The following is a 24103-nucleotide window of genomic DNA, read 5'->3' as shown; positions in this document are numbered from 1 at the left end:
GGATCAAGTGGCACACGGAACACATGGAAGCTCTTCGAAAAGTATAAAGATTACGCCAGGTGAGGTACTGTTCTCGTTAGATCATCCTTACTAATTGTATACAGTAATTTCCAGAACCCAAGATAACAAGCTCCTCCTCAACAGGGGCTCTCAACCTGACTGCACGTCAAAAGCACCAATGAAAACTGTGCAAAATATATTTCTGAGGTTCCACCATCAGAGAATATTTTGCAGTAGGTGAGGAATGGAACCCGATAATCTGTTATGTTAACAAAAGTCCCTAAAGGATGCTGATGCACAGCAGGGATGAGGATTCCCATCTCATCTGGTACTTTCCATCCCACCTGATTAGCACACCACTGTATATCCAGGAAGCAGTAGCTAAATTTTTAAATGAGATGACAAGATAGTCTATCAAACCACTAGACTACCTTTTTTCCATACCAGAAGATTGAATCTTCTAGTACATTTTTTTGTTTAAATAAGGGGTGGGAATTTCCTCATTGCTCCCCATGTGGTACATGGCTATAGATAACCCCATTCCTCTGGAGGCACAGAGAGTATGACATTGAGAATTTTTTCACGTACCTGTTGGCCGTTTGTTTGTCTTCTTTGGAAAAATGTTTATTCAGGTCCTCTGCCCATTTTAAAATCAGATTGTTTGATTTTTTTGCTGTTGAGTTGCATGAATTCCTTATACATTTTAGATATTATCCTCTTATCAGATAGATGGTTTGCAAATAATTTCTCCCATTCTGTAGGTTGCCTTTTCATTTTGTTGATTATTTCTTTTGCTATGCAGAGCTTTTTAGTTTGATGTAGTCCCTCTTGTGTATTTGCACCTTTATTGCTTGTCCTTTTGGTGTCATATCTAAAAAAATCATTGCCAAGGCCAATGTCAAGGAGCTTTCCCCCTATGTTTTCTTCTAGGAGTTTTTTTTTTTTTTTTTTTTTTTTGCGGTACACAGGCCTCTCACTATTGGGGCCTCTCCCGTCACGGAGCACAGGCTCCGGACGCGCGGGCTCCGGACGCGCAGGCTCAGCAGCCATGGCCCATGAGCCCAGCCGCTCCGCGGCATGTGGGACCTTCCCAGACCGGGGCACGAACCCGTGTCCCCTGCATCGGCAAGCGAACTCTCAACCACTGCGCCACCAGGGAAGCCCTCTTCTAGGAGTTTTATGGTTTCAGTATTTATGTATCTAATCCATTTTGAGTTAATTTTTGTGAGTGGTGTAAGATAAGGGTCTAGTTTTATTCTTTTGCTTGTGAATGTCCAATTTTCCCAGAACCATTTATTGAAGAGGATGTCTTTTCTCTACTGAGTATTCTTGGCTCCCTAATCAAATATTAGTTGACTGCATATGCTTGGGTTTATTTCTGGGCTTTTGATTCTGTTCCATTGGTCCATGTGTTTGGTTTTATGCCAGTACCACACTGTTTTGATTACTATAGCCTTGTAATATAGTTTGAAGTCAGAAAGCGTGATGCCTCCAGCTTTGTTCTTCTAAGGATTGCTTTGGCTATTTGGAGTCTTTTGTGGTTTCATACAAATTGTAGGGTTGTTGTTCTATTTCTGTGAAAAATGCCATTGGAATTTTGATAGAGATTGCATTGAATTTATAGATGGTTTGGGGTAGTATGGCAATTTTTCCAATATTAATTTTTCTGACTCATTAACATGGGATATCTTTTGTCTTTAATTTCTTTAATCAAAGTCTTATAGTTTTCAGTGTACAGATCTTTCAACTTCTTGGTTAAATTTATTCCTAAATATTTTGTTGTTTTTGATGCTAATATAAATGGGGCTCTTTTCTTTATTTATTTTTCAGATATTTCATTGTTAGTGTATAGAAACACAGCTGATTTTGTATCCTGCAACTTTACTGATTTCACTGATTAATTCTAACAACATTTTTTGCGGAGTCTTTTGGATTTTCCATATGTAAGATCATATCATCTGCAGAGAGAATTTTTACTTCTTCCTTTCTGATTTAGATGCCTTTTATTTTTTTTCTTGCCTGATTTCTCTGGCTAGGATTTCCAGTACTATGTTGAATAGGAATGATGAGAGTGGGCATCCTTGTCTTGTTTCTGATCTTAAAAGATTTTAGCCTTTAACTGTTGAGTATGATGTTAGCTGTGGGCTTGTCATCTACTGCCTTTATTACGTTGTGGTACATTCCTTCTATACCCAATTTGTTGAGAGTTTTTGTTTTATCATGAAAGGATGTTGTATTTTGTCAAATTCTTTTTCTACATCTATTGAGATGACTCTATGATTTTTATCTTCAGCCTATTGGTTGTGTATCACATTTATTGATTTGTGAATGTTAAACTGTCCTTGCATCCTAGGGATAAATCCCACTTGGTCATAAAAGAATGTATTACATTATGTCATATAGGAAGGAGGAAACTTCCTTTCTTTCCAAATCTTGGAATAAAATGGGCTCTTCTAGAAGCTGGTCTTGTTTTTCCTTTGGCTTCTGAAATGCTGTGACTTATCATCCTTCACTTCCAAGGGCTTAGGGACCATAGTCTTGATGATGAGAGCCTAGACCCAGATCACTTCATTTACCTGGTTCAGTGATGCCGCAATGCGGATACAACTGTTCCCACATTAACAATGAGGAAACTAGGATTTAAAACATTAAGTAATTTTCCCATATTCATATAACCAGAATGTGACAAAGCCAAACTTCAAACCCAGTCTGTATAATTTTTTTTTTTTTTTTTGTGGTATGCGGGCCTCTCACTGTTGTGGCCTCTCGCATTGCGGAGCACAGGCTCTGGACGCGCAGGCCCAGTGGCCATGGCTCACAGGCCTAGCCACTCCGCGGCATGTGGGATCTTCCCGGACTGGGGCACGAACCCATGTCCCCTGCATCGGCAGGCGGACTCTCAACCACTGCGCCACCAGGGAAGCCCTGTATAATTTTAACTTACTTATTCTCTAACCTACTTCAATCTGAACCCCAGTTAATTTTTATGTGAAGTGTGATTATTTCTCTCTCTTATTTCAGAAAAGATTAAAGGCAGTTTGAAGATAAGTACCCTACCTACTTCGCAATGTGGTTATGAAAGTTAAAATATTACAACTGTGAATGGATAAGCCTTAAAAGCTATAAAATTCTAGCAAAATCCAAGATATTCCAGCTTTCCCAGAACATTCTACTGTGTCAAATCATTCAATTGGCTCAGCTAATACTAAAATAAAAGGACTCAGTGGAACAGAAATAAAGAAATTGTGGTCTTTTGGTTTAGTATAAAACCATCACCAAGAGTGACACCATTTCATAAATGAGAACAGTTAATGAAGTGCAGTGTGGCAAGTGCTGGGTGGAAGGTGCAAGAAGAGGACAAAATCCTTCCCTGTTGGATGTAACGTCCCCCCCCCCCCCCACAGCACATGGACCACCAGCACCCACTGCATTTGCAGCTCCTCAGAGGCCACAAAGCCCTGCCCTGAGCATCTCCTCATTTGATCTGGTGTTGCTACTGTTTCCACATCACAGGTACGGAGGGAATGGGACACAGTGAGGTTGAGAGAGCTGCCCACTGTCTCTCACATTAGAACTACTGGGCCTGGTGTTCAAATCCAAGAACTGTTCTTTACCATGTGGGGGGCCTGACCTCAGAAACTGTGCTGTACTTTGTTACTTTTATGTAGCCCCCCCAATGTGGGATGTGCACCAATGATGTAGGTGGAACATAAGATGGTTTTAGGGGCCCTCAGGCTTGGAATGAATTAACACTGAACCGTACGGTCAGAAAGTTACTCCCTTCCCAGTTCTCTTCCAGTTCTTTCATGACATCATGAAGAGAGTCTCTGTTCGGTGCTAATGAGTTTTTATAACAACTCCCCCACATTTGCCAATCTCAGTTTTTAACCAAGAGAGAAAAGATCTTGGGATTAAAGCCTTTACTAGGATATGGGATCTTGTTAGAATTTAATAACATAGTTTTATCTTCATTATATTGATTTTTGCAATGACTCTATTTTCTGTTTATGGCAAGTGATATGAGTCTTCTGTTTAGGTAGTGAGACAAAGTTTCTTTTTAAACAAAACTAATTAAAACTGAGTTGATTAAAATGTTAAGAAGATACTATTTCAGGTAGGATAGAGATATAACAAAACTTGTGCAAGTGTGTGGGATGATGGTCACTTGAGAAACTTGATGGTCACTTGGGTCTTGCCTTTGAGGTCCCTGCATTCAAGGCCAGTTCACATTTATAGCGTCACAGAGAGCTCAAGATGGCCAGCTGTGAGCCCAGCCGTGGATGAAGCCTGACCACCTCATGATGCTGAGTCAATAGGTCCTTTATCACTCTGGGGAGTCTCTGGGTTCCTAAACAGAAGAACCTGGGCCAACCTAAAGGTCACACAGGGACAGTTCAGAGAGAACAGAATAGAGAGAACTGGTCAGGAGGGCCAGAGACATGCTGAGTGGGGACAAAGGTAACAAGAGAAAATAGCAGTAAACGTTCTTACTGTAGTGGAGATGTGAGGACCCCTTTGGAAACATGATGAAAACCATGAAGGCTGTTACCTAGGAAATTGCACGTGTGTTTCCGCTCACGTTTGTGTACGCATACATGACAATATTAGGGGGTCTGTGGGCTCCAGGTTTTGAACTCCAGCTTTGATATTACTATCTAGAAATTCTCTTATTGACCAACTCACGCCTAAGGGTAAGTATAAAGAGGTTTATCTAAACAAAGATTCCTAGTTTTGTAATTTTTTTGGCATGTTACTCCCATCCATCTATCCATCCGTCCTAAATGCATTGCACTTTTCTCTCCTTACACTGGTTCTCAAGTGTTTCCACCAGGGAACCCCCAACCTAGAGGAGAACAAACTCATCCTCTGAGACTCTGAGAAGACTTAGAAAGCTCATCATAAGATCACAAATGTTTTTTATGTTTAGCTTAAATGTTTACGCCAATTTCGGGACCTACTTAAATAGATGTGTTTTGACATAACATTTCTCTGCAAAAATCATTTAGTAAAACTGACCCTCCAGGAAGATGAGGCTTGCTTATACTGATGCTCCTTGGCCTCTTGGTACACCTGCGAGATCTCTAGGGACCCAGGTTAGAGAAGCAAGGCCTTGCTTCGTGCCAGTCCCTGTACCAGGAATGTGGAGATCAAGAAATCCCCTACGGGCAGGGACCCAGATGCTCTCCCCATCCCCACAGTGCCTCGTGCAGGGCAGAGCCCCCAGGGAGCTCAGTTTATGATCAGAAGTTCCTAACAAGGGTTTTGCAGTAGCTCCAGGCTGCTGCCCTGTAAGGGTGATACAAGGTAATGGTGGAAGATCTCTGACTTTGGAGCTTCACAGCCCTAAGTTCAAAGCCCAGCGCTGCTGCTTATCACACTTTGGTTCTAGGGCACTCTTGGTACCGTAAAGAAAATATCTGGGTTTGCCAGCTGGAAGAAAAGTCAACTCAGCCTGGAGAGGGAGCTGTTGGGGGTGTTCCGAGGCTGGGTAGAGCATGGGTGGAGAGCCCAGACTTCAGCAGAGACCCGGGCGCTTCTCCTAGCTGCGTCCCATCAGCCCTGAGCATTCAGACAAGGAGCAATCCCCGCGTGCCTCTGTTTCCTTGTGTCAAACACAAGGGGGTTGAATGGGATGGTTCCTAAGGGTCCTCCCAGCCTGATGCTTTCTGCTCAACAGCTCAGTTTCATTGGGCAGAGCTTTTCTGCTTTGTCTTCTTTATGGTGCCCATCTTTCTTCCTCATTTCTGAAAGTGCCTTTTGGACACCATTCTTATCTTATAAAAAGTGCAGCTATCTCTTATGAACTCTGCTCTCATCCCCCCAAATCTTCTCTCCTGCGTAGACGTAGAAGATCAACAGCTCTTGTTCCTAGCATGGACCACTTTAACAACATGGGAGGTTATGTAATTAGACTTGTTACGATACCACAAGGCAGAACTGAAACGGATTAGACAAGAGAAGCCAAGTTTCATTATCTGGTCTAGAATGTTTCTCCAGCCAAGAATCCAAGATGATGTCCGCATTCCTAGAAGTTAACCTCCTGTTTCCTTTTTCTCTGAGCGCAGTAAGTGACTGTTTAATTAGGCAGCCTCCCCGCAGTGCCCTTAATGAGCACTCATGTAATCTTCGTTAATAAAAGGAGGATTTATTAAACTTTCGATTCTAATAAATAGTCAGCCATTATCTTTGCAATGGGCCCCAAACCCTGGTAAAAATGAAGCGGGCTCTGGGACCATTCAAAGGGTCCATTCAACAGAGCTTAACGTGTTAAGAATAGAGCTTAACGTGTTAAGAACAGAGCTTAACGTGTTAAGAATAGAGCTTAACGTGTTAAGAATAGAGTTTAACACGTTAAGCTCTATTCTTTAGTGACAAGAGTGAGTCTTCCCACCACCATGCCTCAGTTTAAAGGCCTGAAGCTGAATTTTCTCTTCTTACCACACTGAGGTCCCACAGACACCTTAGTCAAGCATGCAAAAAGAAAGCCCAGTCACATTCTCAAACGGTTCCCACCCTCCCTTTGTTGACGGGACTGAGAGGCAGTGAATTCAGCTGTTCAGAGTTCCAGGGGAAAGTCAGGATCTTCAGGATTTTTACTTCCAAATGAAGAATAGAGCAGCAGGAGATCAAGGCTTAAGGAAGCCCTCCCTCTCTTAGGCAGTTAAAGCCCTGGAGCAAGGTGGGTAAAGAAGACAATATGTCTTAGACTGCTTTTGTGGTTCATTTTTAAAAGACTGAATTCAGACTTAAAGAATAAAGATAAGGAGAAAGGCATCGAGGCTGCAGGTTCCCGCAGCCCTGGGAAGTGGCTGTTTGCTGGAGACAAGAAGATGAGATTTCTCAAGCTGGGCTCCAGGCTAGAAGGAACAGAATGAACCCAGCCAGGGCACAGAGCTGAGTTGGGTGACAGTACCCTCGTTGTCCATTCTCTCCTTGCCCCTACCTGTCCCCACTGGTCTCTGCCAGCCTGTTGTTCATTACTGCAAAGGCTCCTATCCCCCCTGAGAATTCATCGTCCAGCGACAGAGTGCTGGTCTGGTGGGGGCAGCCATTGGCCGTTTCGGACAGCTGTTTCTGGAGGATGGCTAGGGAGACCTTGTTGGCCGCCAAGAAGTCCTTCATGGAGATCATCTCACCCGAGAGACGCCGCCCGTCCGTGTCACTCTCTATGACTCCATCCGTTTCTATGGAGATGTCGCACCGGTTCTGGACAGTGCCTGGCATCACCACGTTCCTCCGGGACTGCAAGAGTCTTCTCTGGCATTGTTGGCAGCACCCGCCATCCATCTTCCTCAGGATCCAGTTCACGGACTGTTTAATGAGGATGGAGATGACATTGAACAAGGAATAGATGCAGCAGACGCCCATGAGGATGAAGACGAAGTTGGCGAAGCGGTAGAGGCCCTGGCTAGCATACCGGGCGTTCTGGCTGCTGACAAGGTCCCCAAAGCCAATGGTGCTGAAAGCCACAAAGCAGAAGTAGAGCGCGTCGAAGTAGCTCCACCCTTCCACGGAGGTGTACATGGCGGACGCGCAGCAGGAGATGAGGAGGGAGGCCATGCACAGGATCAGCATGACGTAGTACACGGAGGGCTTCCAGCCAGCCGAGCTGTCCGCCTCACCCTTCCCCGGGTTCTTCAGGCTCTGCTGGGGCAAGGCCCCCCGCCTCTGGAGCTGCCGCTGGTGGCACGATTTCATGATGCAGGCGATGACGGTGATCAGGCGCTCCAGGAAGAGGTTGAAGAACAAGATGGTGCTGGAGCACCCGAGGAGGCCATAAAAGATCAGAAAGAGTTTTCCTTCTACTGTTGCCGGAGTCGTCATCCCAAACCCTGCAGGAGACAAAAATCAGAGGAGAGTGAGGGAGATCTCGGCCGTGAACGGGGTCAGTCTTGGCTTTGATGGCTGGCAAAGGACCTGAATAAACAGTTTCGTAAAAGCACTCTGTCCTAGCCTTTCTAGGAAGGAGAGGGAGAATTCTGACTTGCTTTTGAAGACACTAAGTGTTGTTCAGAGCTGGGCTGCTCAAAGTCCATATGGTGCCACAGTGCAAATCAGAACAAGGTACCTCTTCCTCTGAGTGGATACCACCAGTGACAGTGGCTTGGGGATGAGAATGTGGGCTGGGTTTCAGCCTCCCCTCCCGATTCTGCTGTAGATGTCCTCATACAGTAGATGACCTGAACGACCATACTTAACAGACGTTGTTCAGAGAGATAAACAAAGGCTCATACAAAGAAAAGTCTTACAGAATTCATTTATTCTATAAACACTTATTGGCTGCCATTCCAGGAATGGGGGATAGAACTGTGGAGAAAGATAGATCTGGTCTCTGCCTTCATGGAGCTCCAATGTAGTGAAGTGATTACTATGTTTTGTGATCAGTGTTGTGATAAGCATGGTGCTGGAGAATGTTCAGGGTCTTATGGGAGCTATTAAGAGGGAAACCCATCTCAGACTTGGAGTCTAGGAAGACTGAACAGGGAGAACCTAAAGCTAAAGCGGAGTTAGGCAAGGCAAGGAGGGTGCATGTGTGTGTGTGTGTGCGTGTGCGTGTGCGTGTGTGTGTGTGTGTGTGTGTGCCTGGTGGTGGTGGTGTTTCAGGCAGAGAAACAGCACATGTCAGCATATACGGAAATGAACAATTTGCTCAAGGTTTTCCCATCTTTAAACAAAACTCTCATGCTTTGGGAGTGGTAACTGACGTGTTAGTTATAGTTTGATAACATATAAAAAGTCTCTCTTGCCTTTGTCTCTTACTGTTCACAGTTTTGACTTTCTTGACCTTTCTACCCCTACACACAGATATGATAGTAAGGATACCAAGGATACCAACTGTAGGACACTAAGAAAAAGGAGAAACGGAAGAAAAATACACTCAGTATTTCTCACTCAGGGGCACTAATCTTCAGCCCGCCGTGAGGGACATGAAATTCTTCCAAGCAAATGATTCAGTAAACATGAGGAGTCTGATTTGTTTGAGGGGATGGGCATCAAAGTCCTTCTGATAATAAACACCATCTGAAAAATAAGTACTCATCACGCCACCCTGGGTTCAGATTTTTTTTTCAAGTCAAACCTCCTTCTTTGTATTTTTTCTTTCTTATCAAGCTCAGTTTCCTAACCGAGGCCGCATCATTGGGATCTCTAGGATTCACCCATTATCCTCTTTCCTGATAACACCCTGCTATCATCAAGCCAACACTTTTCTTTGCTGCCACAGCTCAGCCCGTGGCTGCCTCCCAGTGCATCCTGGGACGTGGTCAGATCAGACCTCGCGATTTGTGAACTTCTGGGATTATGACTTCCTGCTTCCTCATGGGGAGCCAATGGGCCACCTTTCCCAAACACCTAGGTGTGCATACTGTGTTGCCATTTAGTTTTCCAAGTAAATTCAATTTTCCTTTCTCAGCATACAAGGGTCTATCTAGGGTAGGAAATTAACAATATATAGCCAAGAGCCTGCAGGAAGATATTGATTGCTTTTTAGCTGGTTGGCATGGAGTGGAATGGGTGATCAGGTAAGGAAGGAGCGAGGGGCAGGGAATAATTCCACTGGGAGTTACAGTCCTGGCCCTTTAATGGTAGAAAGTCAGACCATCATCTCTTCTCTGGGAACTCTTGTTTTGAAAATTAAAGGCCTTTAGTGACTCTTGACAGTGTAGGTTTCATTTGTTAGATATCTTCATTATGATGTAAGGAAATTCTCTCTTTGCTGTCTTTTCTCTTGTTAGTAACTTTAATTCTTATCCCCAAGCTTGAGTTGCAATGAGGCGGTTGAAGTAGTGGAGAATTAAGAAAAAACTTACTGAGTTTAAGGACTGAGCTGAGAGCAGTGTCTTTTTCTACCCAGTCTGAAGAACATGGAGGAGCGACCAAGGTGTGGAGTGATTAGTTCCTGATCACTTAGGGCTGCGGGGGGGACCTCCTCTGGCTCAGTGAATTCCTGAAACCAGTAAGCTTGTGAATGCTTCTGCACTAAGAAGAGATAAAAATGAAAGCTGGAGCCCTTGCCCCAAAGCTGTAAGGCTAGCAGAGTATTGCGGCTGTCTTCATTGAAACAGAACTGAGGCAACACGCAGGAAAAAGAAGAAACGTTTATCTGCAGCCATTTATTGACCCAACAACATTCCAAAAAAAGGATAAAGTTATTGAAAATAGGGAAGGCCCAATATACCCTGAGAAAACCATAATTCAAAAAGACACATGCACCCCAATGTTCACTGCAGCACTATTTACAGTAGTCAGGACATGGAAGCAACCTAAATGTCCATCAGCAGAGGAATGGATAAAGAAGATGTGGTACATATATACAATGGAATATTACTCAGCCATAAAAAGGAACGAAATTGGGTCATTTGTAGAGACGTGGATGGACCTGGAGTCTGTCATACAGAGTGAAGTAAGTCAGAAAGAGAAAAACAAATACTGTATATCAACGCATATATGTGGAATCTAGAAAAATGGTACATATGAACCTATTTGCAGGACAGGAATAGAGACACAGACATAGAGAATGAACATGTGGACACGGGGGGGAAGAGGGGATGGGATGAATTCGGAGACTGAGATTGACATATATACACTACCATGAGTGAAACAGATAGCTAGTGGGAACCTGCTATATAGCACAGGGAGCTCAGCTGGGTGCTCTGCAGTGACCTAGTTGGGTGGGATGGGGGGTGGGGTGGGAGGGAGGTCCAAGAGGGAGGGGATATATGTATACATACAGCTGATTCACTTTGTTGTGCAGTAGAAACTAACACAACATTGTAAAGCAACTATATCCCAATAAAAAACAACAATAACAACAAAAAACAATTCAACAGGGCAACTCATTTTTTGAGCTGTATTTTTAAATTAAAAAATATATTAAAAAAAAGGGAAGGCCCAGAGGTAACAACAGGTGTATATGTGGAGGAGTGAGGGGAGGCATTTGCCAACAATCAGAGAGCTTTCTTGTGTAACGCAAGACGCAAGTGGGCAAATGTTTTCTTTTACAAAATCTTCCTCTGATCCCAGAAGGAACTTAATGATTTTCCTCTTGGAGAGCAGAGAAGCAGGAGTAATGAGTAGCTCTCAGTCAAAGGTAAGAACAATTATTTATTGAGCATCTGTTAAGGTCAGGGGCAGCACTAGGTGTCTGGGCCACACGATGATGGCCTGGACAAGGTCCTTGGCCTCCAGGAGCCCATCATCCAGGCTGCGACAGATAAACTGCTGTCTACAAAACAAGGCAGAGTGAGTCAAGGGCCGAAGTAAAGTCACAGTGGTGCTATCCTGGCTTCAGGGTCCCAAATGCAGCCTCACTCGGGATGAATGCCTGGGATCCATGTAGACGTGTTGCTGAAGCCAGCTGACAAGCTTGACAAGCTGATTTTTTTCCAATGACTGAGACTTCTAGTGATTTTGCAACACGTTCCAGGGATTTAAAATCTCTATATTCTATCTTGTTTGGTTGGTTTTAAAACATTCCATTTTATGAAAGAAAGGATAACCTGTGACTTTTTTTAACATCTTTATTGGGGTATAATTGCTTTACAATGGTGTGTTAGTTTCTGCTTTATAACAAAGTGAATCAGTTATACATATACATATGTTCCCATATCTCTTCCCTCTTGCGACTCCCTCCCTCCCACCCTCCCTAAACCCGTGACTTTCGATTACCTGCACTATTTGCTTGATCACTACCATCTTTTCAATCAGCAAAAATGACAGAAGATGGCACAAGCGGTGTTATTCATAGAAGCAACGGGAGACAGCTTCCTAACATTTGCAGTTAGAGGTGTTGCCATGGCTTTTACTACTCTCAGAGCTTAACAGTGTGTCAGCTAATAATGCAGGCTTTTTCATAGAAAGTCTCCCACTTTTTGGAGTCCCATAATACTGAGCGTTACAGATCCCTTGGATTGGGAATAATAAGCCTCAGGGTCCTCCTTAGTGGAGGAAAAGGACACAGGTATTATCAAAGGCCTGCCCTCTGCCAGGTATCACTGACTCCTAATACCCAGGCCCGCTCCTGGGTGTACAGGTGTAAAGTAAAGCCAGAGTTAGAACCTAGATTTATCTTGTCTCCCAGGCTTGTGATCTTTCCACCTGCCTACGCTAAGTGAGTGAAACCACTGTCAGGTGTACACACTGTAAGCAGAACTGAGAGAGGGAAATTAACCAAGCGTCTAATGCTTTACATAGACACCCAGACTGCAGTAGCTGCCAGATCTGGTACCAAAATCAGGGGATCGGCTGAATCAGAAGCTGAAACCCTACAGTCTTCACTTACGTTTCTGAACGTACGTGTGCCTCTCCCAACGGCTGATGCCATTACATCGGTTTAAAAAACTTGTTACACCCCATGCATTCGGTCTCTTTGTATTTCATAGGCACACAAACGAATCTGACTGTCACAGGTGGTGCTTTCCAATATACAGTTTCTTTCCTGTGCTTCAAGCCTGCAGTCTCCTGATTTGTGTCCAGCCCCTGAGTCTGGGAGCAGATGAGCTAGCTGATTGGGGATCAAGGGCACCTAGGTTTGGCTTGGAGGCCAAGGGAGCTCGCCTGGCAGTCTACTTCCGCTGAGCTCCCTTGGCCATTTCAGATCTGTTTTAATGTGCTCCTGGGACCAAACCGGGCTCCCTGGTGTCCTTGGGGCCAGGAATGAAGCAATTAGGCACTGCCAGCGTCCCAGTCAACCCCAAAAGAGCCCTGCACTTAGACCATGAAGAGAGGAGAATAGGTCTGCCGTCTCCCACCCTTTTATGCGTATAGTGTCAACTACATATTCTTTCAAAATTAGTCAAGATGAAAAATCAAAAAGCTTTGCATTATATTTTCCAAATATACACAGAGGTAGAGAGACTGCTATAATAAGCCCTCATTTCCCAGTTTCAGCAATTGTCTAGATCTTGCCAATCATGTTTCTCCTATTCCACCCTACCCCCTTTATTTGCTGGAATTTTTTAAAGTAAATCCCAGACAGCATGCCATTTCATCCATTAATAATGATGCATCTGTAACTGACAAGGACTTTATTTTCCCAGTATAACCACTATGTCGTTATCACACCTAACAAAATTAACACTAACTTTTTTTTTTTTTTTTGCGGTACGCGGGCCTCTCATTGTTGTGGCCTCTCCCGTTGCAGAGCACAGGCTCCGGACGCGCAGGCCCAGTGGCCATGGCTCACAGGCCCAGCCGCTCCGAGGCATGTGGGATCTTCCCGCACTGGGACATGAACCCATGTCCCCTGCATCGGCAGGCGGACTCTCAACCACTGTGCCACCAGGGAAGCCCAACACTCACTCTTTAACACCAATACCCAGTCCATATTTCAGTCTCCCAAAAATATATTTTTACAGACCATCTGTATGAATCAGGATCCTAACAAGGTCCATGCATTATATCTTTTAAGTCTCTTTCATTTGTTAACAGTCTCCATTTCCATTTTTTTTTATGCCATTGACTTGTTGGGCAAATGTGTCCTGTAGACTTAAATCATAATTTTTTCCAGAAACATTTGGGGAAAAATGTATATTATGAGAGTGACTTCAGATGAAGTAGCAAATTTCAAACATTGCATGGGGACATACTAATTGGCATAAACTGTCTAGAAAGCAATTTGGGAATATGCATCAGACATCTTAAAAATATTTATATCTTTCTCTCTGTTTTTTTTATTTTTAGGAATATATCCCCCAAAGTATTAGAAATGTGACTAATTACATACAGTGATGTCACCCTGGCTTTACTTTTAATAATGAAAATCTTTAGCAACCTAAGTGTCAGATAACAGGGCAAGGACTAAATAAAAGTAGCCATTAAAATGAAGTCATTAAAATTACACATAGGGCTTCCCTGGTGGCGCAGTGGTTGAGAGTCCGCCTGCCGATGCAGGGGACACGGGTTCGTACCCCGGTCCGGGAAGATCCCACATGCCGCGAAGCGGCTGGGCCCGTGAGCCATGGCCGCTGAGCCTGCGCGTCCAGAGCCTGTGCTCTGCAACGGGAGAGGCCACAACAGTGAGAGGCCCGCGTACCGCAAAAAACAACAACAACAACAAAAAATTACACATACATAACAGAACTAAAACAAACAATCCTAGAATCTATATGGAATCATAAAAGATCCAGAATTGCCAAAGCAATCCTGAGGGAAAAAAGAACAAAGCAGGAGGGAAAACCCTCCCAGACTTCAGACAATACCGCAAAGCTACAGTAATCAAACAGCGTGGTACTGGCACAAAAACAGACATAGGGATCAATGGAACAGAATAGACAGCCCAGAAATAAACTCACATACCTACAGTCAATTAATCTTTGGCAAAGGAGGAAATAATATACAATGGGGAAAAGACAGTCTCTTCAGCAAGTGGTGTTGGGAAAGTTGGAAAGTCACATGTAAATCAATGAAGTTAGAACACACTCTCACACTCTACACAAAAATAAACTCAAAATGGCTTAAAGATTTAAATATAAGACATGACACCATAAAATTCCTAGAAGAGAACACAGGAAAAATATTCTCTGACATAAATCATACCAATGTTTTCTTAGGTCAGTCTCCCAAGGCAATAAAAATAAAAGCAAAAATAAACAAATGGGACCTAATCAAACTCATAAGCTTTTGCACAGCAATGGTAAACAAAATGAAAAGACAACCTACGGACTGGGAGAAAATATTGCAAATGATGCGACCAATAACGGCTTAATTTCCAAAATGTAACAGCTCATACTACTCAGGAATAAAAAAACAAACAACCCAGTCGAAAAAATGGGAAGAAGACCTAAATAGACATTTCTCCAAAGAAGACATACAGATCGCCAACAGACACATGAAAAGATGCTCATCGTTGCTAATTATTAGAGAAATGCAAATCAAAACTACAATGAGGTACCACCTCACACCGGTCAGAATGGCCATCATTAAAAGTCTACAAATAACAAAGCGAGAGAGTGGCATGGACATATATACACTACGAAACGTAAAATAGATAGCTAGTGGGAAGCAGCCGCATAGCACAGGGAGACCAGCTGGGTGCTTTGTGACCGTCTGGAGGGGTGGGATAGGGAGAGTGGGAGGGAGGGAGACGCAAGAGGGAAGAGATATGGGGATATATGTATATGTATAACTGATTCACTTTGTTATAAAGCAGAAACTAACACACCATTGTAAAGTAATTATACTCCAATAAAGATGTTTAAAAAAAAAAGTCTACAAATAATAAGTGCTGGAGAGGGCGTGAAGAAAAAGGAACCCTCCTACGCTGTTGGTCGGAATGTAAATTGGTGCAACCACTACAGAAAACAATATGGAGGTTCCTCAGAAAACTATAAATAGAGTTGCCATATGATCCAGCAATCCCACTCCTGGGCATATAGCTGGACAAAACTGTAATTCGAAAAGATACCTGCACCCCTATGTTCATAGCAGCACTATTTACAGTAGCCAAGACATGGAAACAACCTGTGTCCACTGACAGACGAATGGATAAAGAAGATGTGGTCCATATAAATAATGGAAAACTACTCAGCCATCAGAAAGAATGAAATAATGCCACTTACAGCAACATGGATGGACCTAGAGATTATCATACTAAGTGAAGTAAGTCAGAAAGAGAAAGACAAATACCATACGATATCATTTGTATGAGAAACCTAAAATATGACACAAATGCATTTATCTGCAAAACAGAAACAGACTCACAGATAATAGAGAACAGACTTGTGGTTGCCAAGGGGGAGGGGAATGTGGGAGGGATGGAGTGGGAGTTTGGGATTAGCAGATGTAAGCTTTTATATATAAAATGTATAAACAACAATGACCTACTGTATAGCACAGGTAACTATATTCAATACCCTGTAATAAACCATAATGGAAAAGAATATGAAATAGAATATATACATATACATATATATGTATAACTGAATCACTTTGCTGTACAGTGGAAATTAAAACAACACTGTAAATCAACTATACTTCAATAAAATAAATTTTTAAAAATTCTGTATACATAAGATATATATATTATGTACAAAATAAGCTATAAGGACATATAAACAGGGAATACAGCTAATATTCTATGATAACTATAAATGGAGTAGAACCTTTAAAAACTATGAATCACTATATTGTACACCTGTAACATATAATATTGTACATCAACTATGTTTCAATTTAAAAATTACATGTACAAATAATTTTTTTTTTAATTAATTTATTTATTTTTGGCTGTGTTGGGTCTTCGTTTCTGTGCGAGGGCTTTCTCTATTTGTGGCAATCGGGGGCCACTCTTCATCACAGTGCGTGGGCCTCTTACTGTCACGGCCTCTCTTGTTGCAGAGCACAGGCTCCGGACGTGCAGGCTCAGTAGTTGTGGCTGACAGGCCCAGTTGCTCTGCAGCATGTGGGATCTTCCCAGACCAGGGCTCGAACCCGTATCCCCTGCATTGCCAGGCAGATTCTCAACCACTGCGCCACCAGGGAAGCCCCCACAAATAATTTTTAATGACTAGAGAAAATGTTAAGTGGAAAAAAGCAGAGCCAAAGTGTGTCTGCGGAATGACTCAAGCCTGGGACATCCTCATTAAATATTTGTTGGATGAAAGAATAAACTTTACAAAATATATTTATACAGCTATATATATTGTAGCACTTAGGGTGTTTTTGGATGCCAGTAGCAGCAAATCATAAGTAGGGGTAGCTTAAACATGAAGGGGATATATTATCTCATAGAACATGAAATTTGGAGATAGGGCAGCTCCAGGAACGGTTCATTAGGTGGCTTTCTAACATTTCACCTTTCTGGCTCTGGCTCCATCAACATGTCGTCTAGTCCCCCCTCCACGCCAAAAGCTTCAGGACTTACCTCCTCACACATCAGTGCCCAGAGTCAGAACATATTGTGTTCCTGCCTTGTTTACGTCTTTATCGGAGGAGAGAATCCTTTCCAGAAACCCCCTAGCAAAATTCCCATTGTATACCATTAAGCAGCACCAAGTCACACGCCCACTTCTCAAACCAGTTATCTACAGGAGGAATGGATTTCCTCTTAGACTGGTCAGGGTTTACCAGCGCCCCTGAGGAAGAGAGGGACCTCAAAACAGGCAATGTCTGCCACAAACATACACAGAAAAAAAACAAAATAAAGGGAAAGACACAAAAGTTTTAATCAGTTATTTCAGGGTGGTGATAATTCTTTCTTAATGATTTATATCATTTATTACCTTTAAACTGAGAAAAATATGTTATAATATTCTGGAATGTTTCCTCAGATTGCAGGTAAACACCTGCCCAGAAGAAGCATTCCTCTTGATTCATCTCGTTAATACACCGAGAAATCAAACTTTGACTTGAATAAATGTTTTCATAATCTTTTAAAAAATTTTTTATTCAAAAATTTTTTTAATAAAAAAATTTTATTTTTAGAATTTTTTGGGGGGGTTGTTTTTTCTTAAAATTATTATTTATTTATTTATTTTTGGCTGCATTGGGTCTCTTGCTGCGTGCAGGCTTTCTCTAGTTGCAGCGAGTGGGGGCTACTCTTTGTTGCGGTGCACGGGCTTCTCATCGCGATGGCTTCTCTTGTTGCGGTGCACGGACTCCAGGTGCTCAGGCTTCAGTAGTTGTGGCTCACGGGCTCTAGAGCACAGGCTCAGTAGTTGTGATGCACAACTTAGCTGCTCCGCGGCATCTGGGATCTTCCTGGACCAGGGCTCGAACCCGTGTCCCCTGCATTGGCAGGTGGTTCTTAACCACTGCGCCACCAGTAAAGTTCTTTTTTTTGGTTTTTGATTCAGAAATGTTAAGCCTCTTTGTGTGGGATGAAAGAGGTTTCATAGGGGTTTGTGGGTGTTTTTTTCAAAAGACCCTCCAATTTCAATTGGGAAGGAAAAAGGGGGCAAGAGCCGACCCCACGGATTATTCTTGGGGAGGAGGTTAGGGGGTGGGGAGTGGGTTCCAATGATGGAAGAGTCAAGGGTCTCATCAGGCACACTATCTCTACACAGCCTTCACGTCCAAGGTTTTGTGTTACAGGTGAGGAAACTGAGGTACCAGTAAGCCAGGTAACCTTCAAGAGTGGTGGAGGCTTGGCCTGAACCCAGGTTCTCCATCCAGACTGCCCTCCTTTACTCTTGTTGCCTGTGGTCAACTGTTTCCAGAGATGATTTTGAACTAACTGCTCCCAACCCTGTAAGCACTTATTGGTCCTCCCATCAACAGGCGAAGCCTACTTCGCTTCCCCTTGAATCTTGAGTGACCTTGAGACTGGCTCTGATCACCAGAATGTGGTAGAAGTGAGGCTGCACCAGTTCCAGGCTTAAATGGTAAGAAGCCCAGCAATTTTGTCTTTCTCTCTCTGGATCCATGAGTTGCCGTGTAAGAAGCGTGACCCCTCAGCTGGAGAAAGAGGCTTGGCTCTCCCCAGCCATTCCAGCCTCCCCAGATATTGAGTAAAGCCATCTTGGACATTCCAGCCCCAGTCGAGCTCCAAGTTAAATGCAGTTGTATGAGTTATACCAGATGATACCTGATGGAACCAAAGAACCACCAGCTGAGCCCAACAGATCCACAGAATTATGAGAAATGTCCATGGTTGTTGTTTAAGCCACTACTTTGGAGCAGTTTGCTACATAGCAAGCAATGGATAATGAAATGACTTCTCTCTGGGACTTGCAGTTTTTTCACCAGGCATCTTCTCTATTTCCCTGCCCTTCCAGCTCCTCCCTCCACTTTTTATTTTGGCCACACTGTGCGGCCTGGCTCCTAATAGGCCATGGACCGGTACCCCTCCTTGGCCCGGGGGTTGGGGACCCCAGCCCTATGGCATAGATTTTCATAACAATATTCATAGTGCTAAACAGCCACCTCTTTTAAAAAATTTATTTAATTAATTTATTTATCTATTTTTTGGCCACGTCGCGTCTTAGTTGCAGCACGCAGGGTCTTCGTTGCATATGGGATCTTTCGTTGCAGCGTGGGCTCTTCATTGTAGGGCTTCTCCCTAGTTACGGTGCACGGGCTTTTCTCTAGTTGTGGCGTATGGGTTTCCTCTCTCTAGTTGTGGCGTGCAGGCTCCAGGGTGCGTGGGCTCTGTAGTTTGCAGCACGCAGCGCGCGAGCTCAGTAGTTGTGGCGCTCAGGCTTAATTGCCCCGCAGCATGTGGGATCTAGTTCCCGGACCAGGGATTGAAGCCGCGTCCCCTGCATTGGCAGGTGGATTCTTTACCCCTGGACCACCAGGGAAGTCCCAACAGCCACGTCTTGAGAATGGATTCCAGAAGAGATGCTTCCATTGATGGCTAACTGCTGCTAGGGTATAAACTGAAGTTAACGTACACAACACACACTTACCTGTTTATAGTGAAGTTTTTAATGGTAAATGACCACTCAAACAACACAATAACACCAGAAACTGCTTGTGTTAACACCCTGTCAGGATTTTTCTATGACAAGCCAGGGTTTGAACGCTCTAACGGAAAGCTGTGGTTGTGTACCAAATGCTGACACGCCCTACAGGAGAGAAACAACTTCCATTCACCTCACACTTGAGGCACCCCTGTACTAAGGCAAAGGAACAAGAGGATGACTCATCGTTCTTGAAGACCTTCTAAAACTTTTAAAAAGTCTCTCCTTTCCCATCCTAAACACTCTGTTGAGTGCTGCCGATAAACAAAACATCCCTTTGGCTTGATGGGATTTCACATGACACCATGTTTGTGGTCACCCTAATCTTCCTTATACAAACTAAAAAGACAGTCCTTACTAATTAGTAACATCAAGCTAAGAATGTCTCTCCTTTGACACGGTTCTTTCTCCACAACCAAACACTGGAAAATTACCAAGAAGGAACGATGGGACGCGAAATTGGCTTTCTCTGGCCTCTTTCAGTTTTCCTTCCTGGTCCAGCATTGTGCCCTGTGGCTACGGTCACAAATTAAGCCCTTTCTTAATTTTTAAATAGTGAAACTACTCCTTAAAAACAAGCACCTAGGGACTTCCCTGGTGGCGCAGTGGTTAAGAATCTGCCTGCCAATTCAGGGGACACCGGTTGGAGCCCTGGTCGGGGAAGATCCCACATGCTGCAGACCAACTAAGCCCGTGTGCCACAACTACTGAGCCTGCACTCTAGAGCCCGTGAGCCACAACTACTGAGCCCACGAGCCACAACTACTGAAGCCTGTGTGCCTAGAGCCTATGCTCCGCAACAAGAGAAGCCACTGCACTGAGAAGCCCGCGCACTGCAACAAAGAGTAGACCCCGCTCACTGCAACTAGAGAAAGCCCGTGCACAGCAACGAAGACCCAACACAGCCAAAAATAAATGAATAAATAAATAAATTTATTTATTTATTAAAAGAAAAAGCACCTGTAATTATGTTCTCTCTTGAACAAAACTGCCCTCCCCAAGACTACAAAGAAATGGTTCAATTAAGTAGAATGTTAGCACAACACAGGTGGCAACTGATGAAAGGTGCCTTTTTTTTTTTTTTTTTTTTTGGTGGTACGCGGGCCTCTCACTGTTTTGGTCCCTCCCGTATGCGGAGCACAGGCTCCAGACGCGCAGGCTCCGCGGCATGTGGGATCTTCCCGGACCGGGGCACGAACCCGCGTCCCCTGCATCGGCAGGCGGACTCTCAACCACTGCGCCACCAGGGAAGCCCTGAAAGGTGCCTTTTCTTCAACATGAGTGAGAGGATCTGGCTGCAAGACACTATGAAATTGATACTTTATTTTAATGGATATCCAGATACAGCACAAGCAAATGCACCTGCCTTTTTGAATCTCGTGCTGCTGCTGAGAGGGATGTAAGGTTCTCCTGGAGTGGTGGGAGCTGGTGTACACAACAGTGATGCCCACCTGTTCTGCTTGACCTGGGATGGCTCCCCGCCCACCTTCTCAACACCTCGCTTCTCCCACAGCAGCAGCCTTTTAGCTCCTTCGTGGGACCCTAGTGCTTCTAGAAATCTGGTGTGAAAGTCAAAGACCTACAGAATATTGATGTTTCTCTAGCTTTTAGGGTTTTACTTAGATGTATGATCTAACAAGGATGAAAGAAGTATGGCCCAGGCAAGCTAAATGACAGAATCATACAAGACTGAAGAAATCAATGTGTTATTTATACTATCATAATATATGTTCCTCCCCAGTCTGTACTGCTTCCCTAGAAACTCATGAAATTTCCTACATGTTACAGACTGAATGTTTGTGTCCTCCCCACATTTATATGTTGAAACCCTACCCCCTCAACGTGATGCATTAGGAGGTGGAACCTTTGGGAAGTAAACAGGATTAGATGAGGTCATGAGGGTGGAGCCGTCATGATGGATTAGTGCCCTTCTAAGATTCACCAGAGAGAGCTAGTTTCTTCTTCTCTGCTCTCGACCACGTGAGGATACAAGGCGAAGATAGCAGTCTGAAACACCTAAGGGAGCTGTCACCCAAGAACCTAACCAAGCTGGCACCCTGATCTTGGAGTTCCAGCCTCCAGAACTGAGAGAAAGAAATCTCTGTGGTCTATTAGTCACCCAGTCTACGGTATTCGTTATAGCAGCCTGGGCTAAGACAGTACGTTACTACTGTACCCATACCTACCCTACGTTACCTACAATTTCCTAGAAACATTTGGCAAACATCCTGATGTTTGCAAAGAAAACCAGCTCTAGGGAATCAAAGCTCCCTGCAGCAAATCAAGTTTCTTTCCTTTTTCCCCTTCCTTCCTTTGCTTCTAGTCTCCTACCCTCCATTTCTTTGAAAAAGTCTTTAGAGACTCGAACCTCATTCTTTGTAGAGGCACCTTCTGGGCTGTATCTAAATGAGTCACTGCTCTGTAATAAACTGGGCTTTGAGGGGCTCTGTTGGGGCCTTTTCTTAAAAACATTTAATTTTGATATTATTAGTTCCAGAAAGCAATTATAACTTTCTTTTGCCCAAAGCCAGTCGAGAACCCATTTCAGAAAGCACCATGACACCTGTGGCACAAATGGAATTGGTATAACAACTGCCGGCGGAGCTGTTTGAAAATAGTATAACAAAATGGTATTTTAGCTAGTCGTGGGGAAAGAAAGGGCTAGTTCATTAGGACTGATTTTTCCACTGAGGGAAAAAACACTGAAGACAAACACTTCCTGTGAACTCAGGCTATTAACCCAAATGCGAGGGTCTCTGCTAAGTTACTTCCGAAAATGGAAATGTGAACTTAAAAGTTGGAGAACAAGTCTGAGGTGCCCAGTGCAAACCAGAATTCAGGTGCACCCTGAATCTGATGTGCATCTCGTCAGTCACACTGTTTATGTTGAGCGGCATCAGATTTGATGGCAAAATCATGGGGCTGGAAAAGGGCAAAGGCACTCGTTACCTACTGGGGGATGGGAAGAAGAGTGAGCGGCTGCATATTCAGACAATAGGCCTTGAAAAGAATGGTTTAAACCCTAAACTTTATCTCAGGGACTCTCCTATCTGAGTGTACTTTCACTGGAGGCATTCTGGAGTTGACACAAAGGGATTTTCTTCTGATGACATCATTTCTGATTTAACTGGCAAAACAGGCTCTATGATCAAAGTCCACCTAATTTGCCCATTTCTCCCTTAAAATTATGCTACACTTCTACCTTTCTCTTCTCTCCCATGTGCATCTGGAAGTATTCCTTCTCCTTGACAAGTAACGTGTTTTCTCTCTGCTTACTCATCCCTGCAACAAACATTTATTGAGCATGTACTATGTTTCAGACGCTGAGCTAACTCAGGTATCAGTAATCAGGTATCAGTAAATAAGATATCACCTCTCAGCTTCCTTCAACTATATTTCTTCCATAATTTATACTTTCTTTCTCTACCAATTTCTGCTTCATTGCCTACAATTTTCATGTTCATTGGCCTTCTGTTTCTCTTCTTTTGTGAATTCCTATTCATGTCTAGTCCATTTTCCAATTAGGGTATCTACTGTTTTTCTTATTGATTTGTGAGAGCACTTCATAGATTTTTAAGAAATTAACTTGTCATCTTTTACATATGTTGAAATAGTTTTCCCAATTTATGTCTGTCGTTTATTTTTACACGTTTTGTTGCTATGCCGAACTTTAACTTTTTTTTTTTTTTTTTTCTTTTGCGGTACGCGGGCCTCTCACTGTTGCGGCCTCTCGCGTTGCGGAGCACAGGCTCCGGACGTGCAGGCTCTGGACGCGCAGGCTCAGCGGCCATGGCTCACGGGCCCAGCCGCTCCGCGGCACGTGGGATTTTCCCGGACCGGGGCACAAACCCGTGTCTCCTGCATCGGCAGGCGGACTCTCAACCACTGCGCCACCAGGGAAGCCCTGAACTTTAACTTTTATGTAGGAAAATCTATCAGTTTCCATCAATCTTCTTTTGTGGCGTTTGGCTTTAGGAGTCATGGAGAGAAAAGTCCTTCCTTACCCCAAGAATATACTGGTATTTACTTACAGTCTAAATTTTAAAACTTGATAATCATTCCTGTTTAACTGTAGGGATCTAACATTTTGAAAATACTAGTTTGTTTTTCTCAGTACTATTTTTAGTTAAAATTTTTATTGAGATAATTGCAAACTGATAAGCAATCATAAGAAATAATAGTGTGTTTATACTTTACCCAGTTTTTTGCTAATACTCTGCAAAACTACAGTATAATATCATGACCAGGATATTAACATTGCTATAACCTACCATCTTATATTTACATGTTGCCTTTTTTACTCGTACTCATGTGTGTGTGTGTTTAGTTCTACACAACTTTGTCACATGTGTAGGCTCTTCAGCATCATTTTTAAATAGTCCATTCTTTTTCCACTCTCTTGAAATGTCATTTTTATCAGAGGCACCTTTCTTTTTTTTTTTTTGCGGTACACGGGCCTCTCACTGTTGTGGCCTTTCCCGGTGCGCAGCACTGGCTCTGGACGCGCAGGCCCAGCGGCCATGGCTCACGGGCCCAGCCGCTCCGCGGCATGTGGGATCCTCCCAGACCGGGGCATGAACACGTGTCCCCTGCATCGGCAGGTGGACTCTCAACCACTGCGCCACCAGGGAAGCCCGGCACCTTTCTTAAATTTGTTTCTGGATTATGTATTTTGTTCCATTGATCTGTCTATGCTGGGACTG

The 24103-nt window shown here is 43.6% G+C and overlaps 1 protein-coding gene across 1 annotated transcript in view; it reads right to left on the bottom strand.

The window, feature by feature from the left end:
• Positions 1-6139: 6139 nt before the first annotated feature.
• The window catches only part of KCNK13 (potassium two pore domain channel subfamily K member 13), a 114142-nt gene continuing 96178 nt past the window's right edge, over positions 6140-24103 (bottom strand). The window contains exon 2 of the mRNA XM_033418579.2: positions 6140-7832. Coding sequence (XP_033274470.2) covers positions 6940-7832 — 893 coding nt within the window. The 3' untranslated portion in view covers positions 6140-6939. The remainder of the gene's footprint in view (positions 7833-24103) is intronic.

Source organism: Orcinus orca, chromosome 2, assembly GCF_937001465.1.
Source record: "Orcinus orca chromosome 2, mOrcOrc1.1, whole genome shotgun sequence".
NCBI classification, from domain to species: domain Eukaryota; kingdom Metazoa; phylum Chordata; class Mammalia; order Artiodactyla; family Delphinidae; genus Orcinus; species Orcinus orca.
This window is presented reverse-complemented; position numbering and strand designations above follow the sequence as displayed.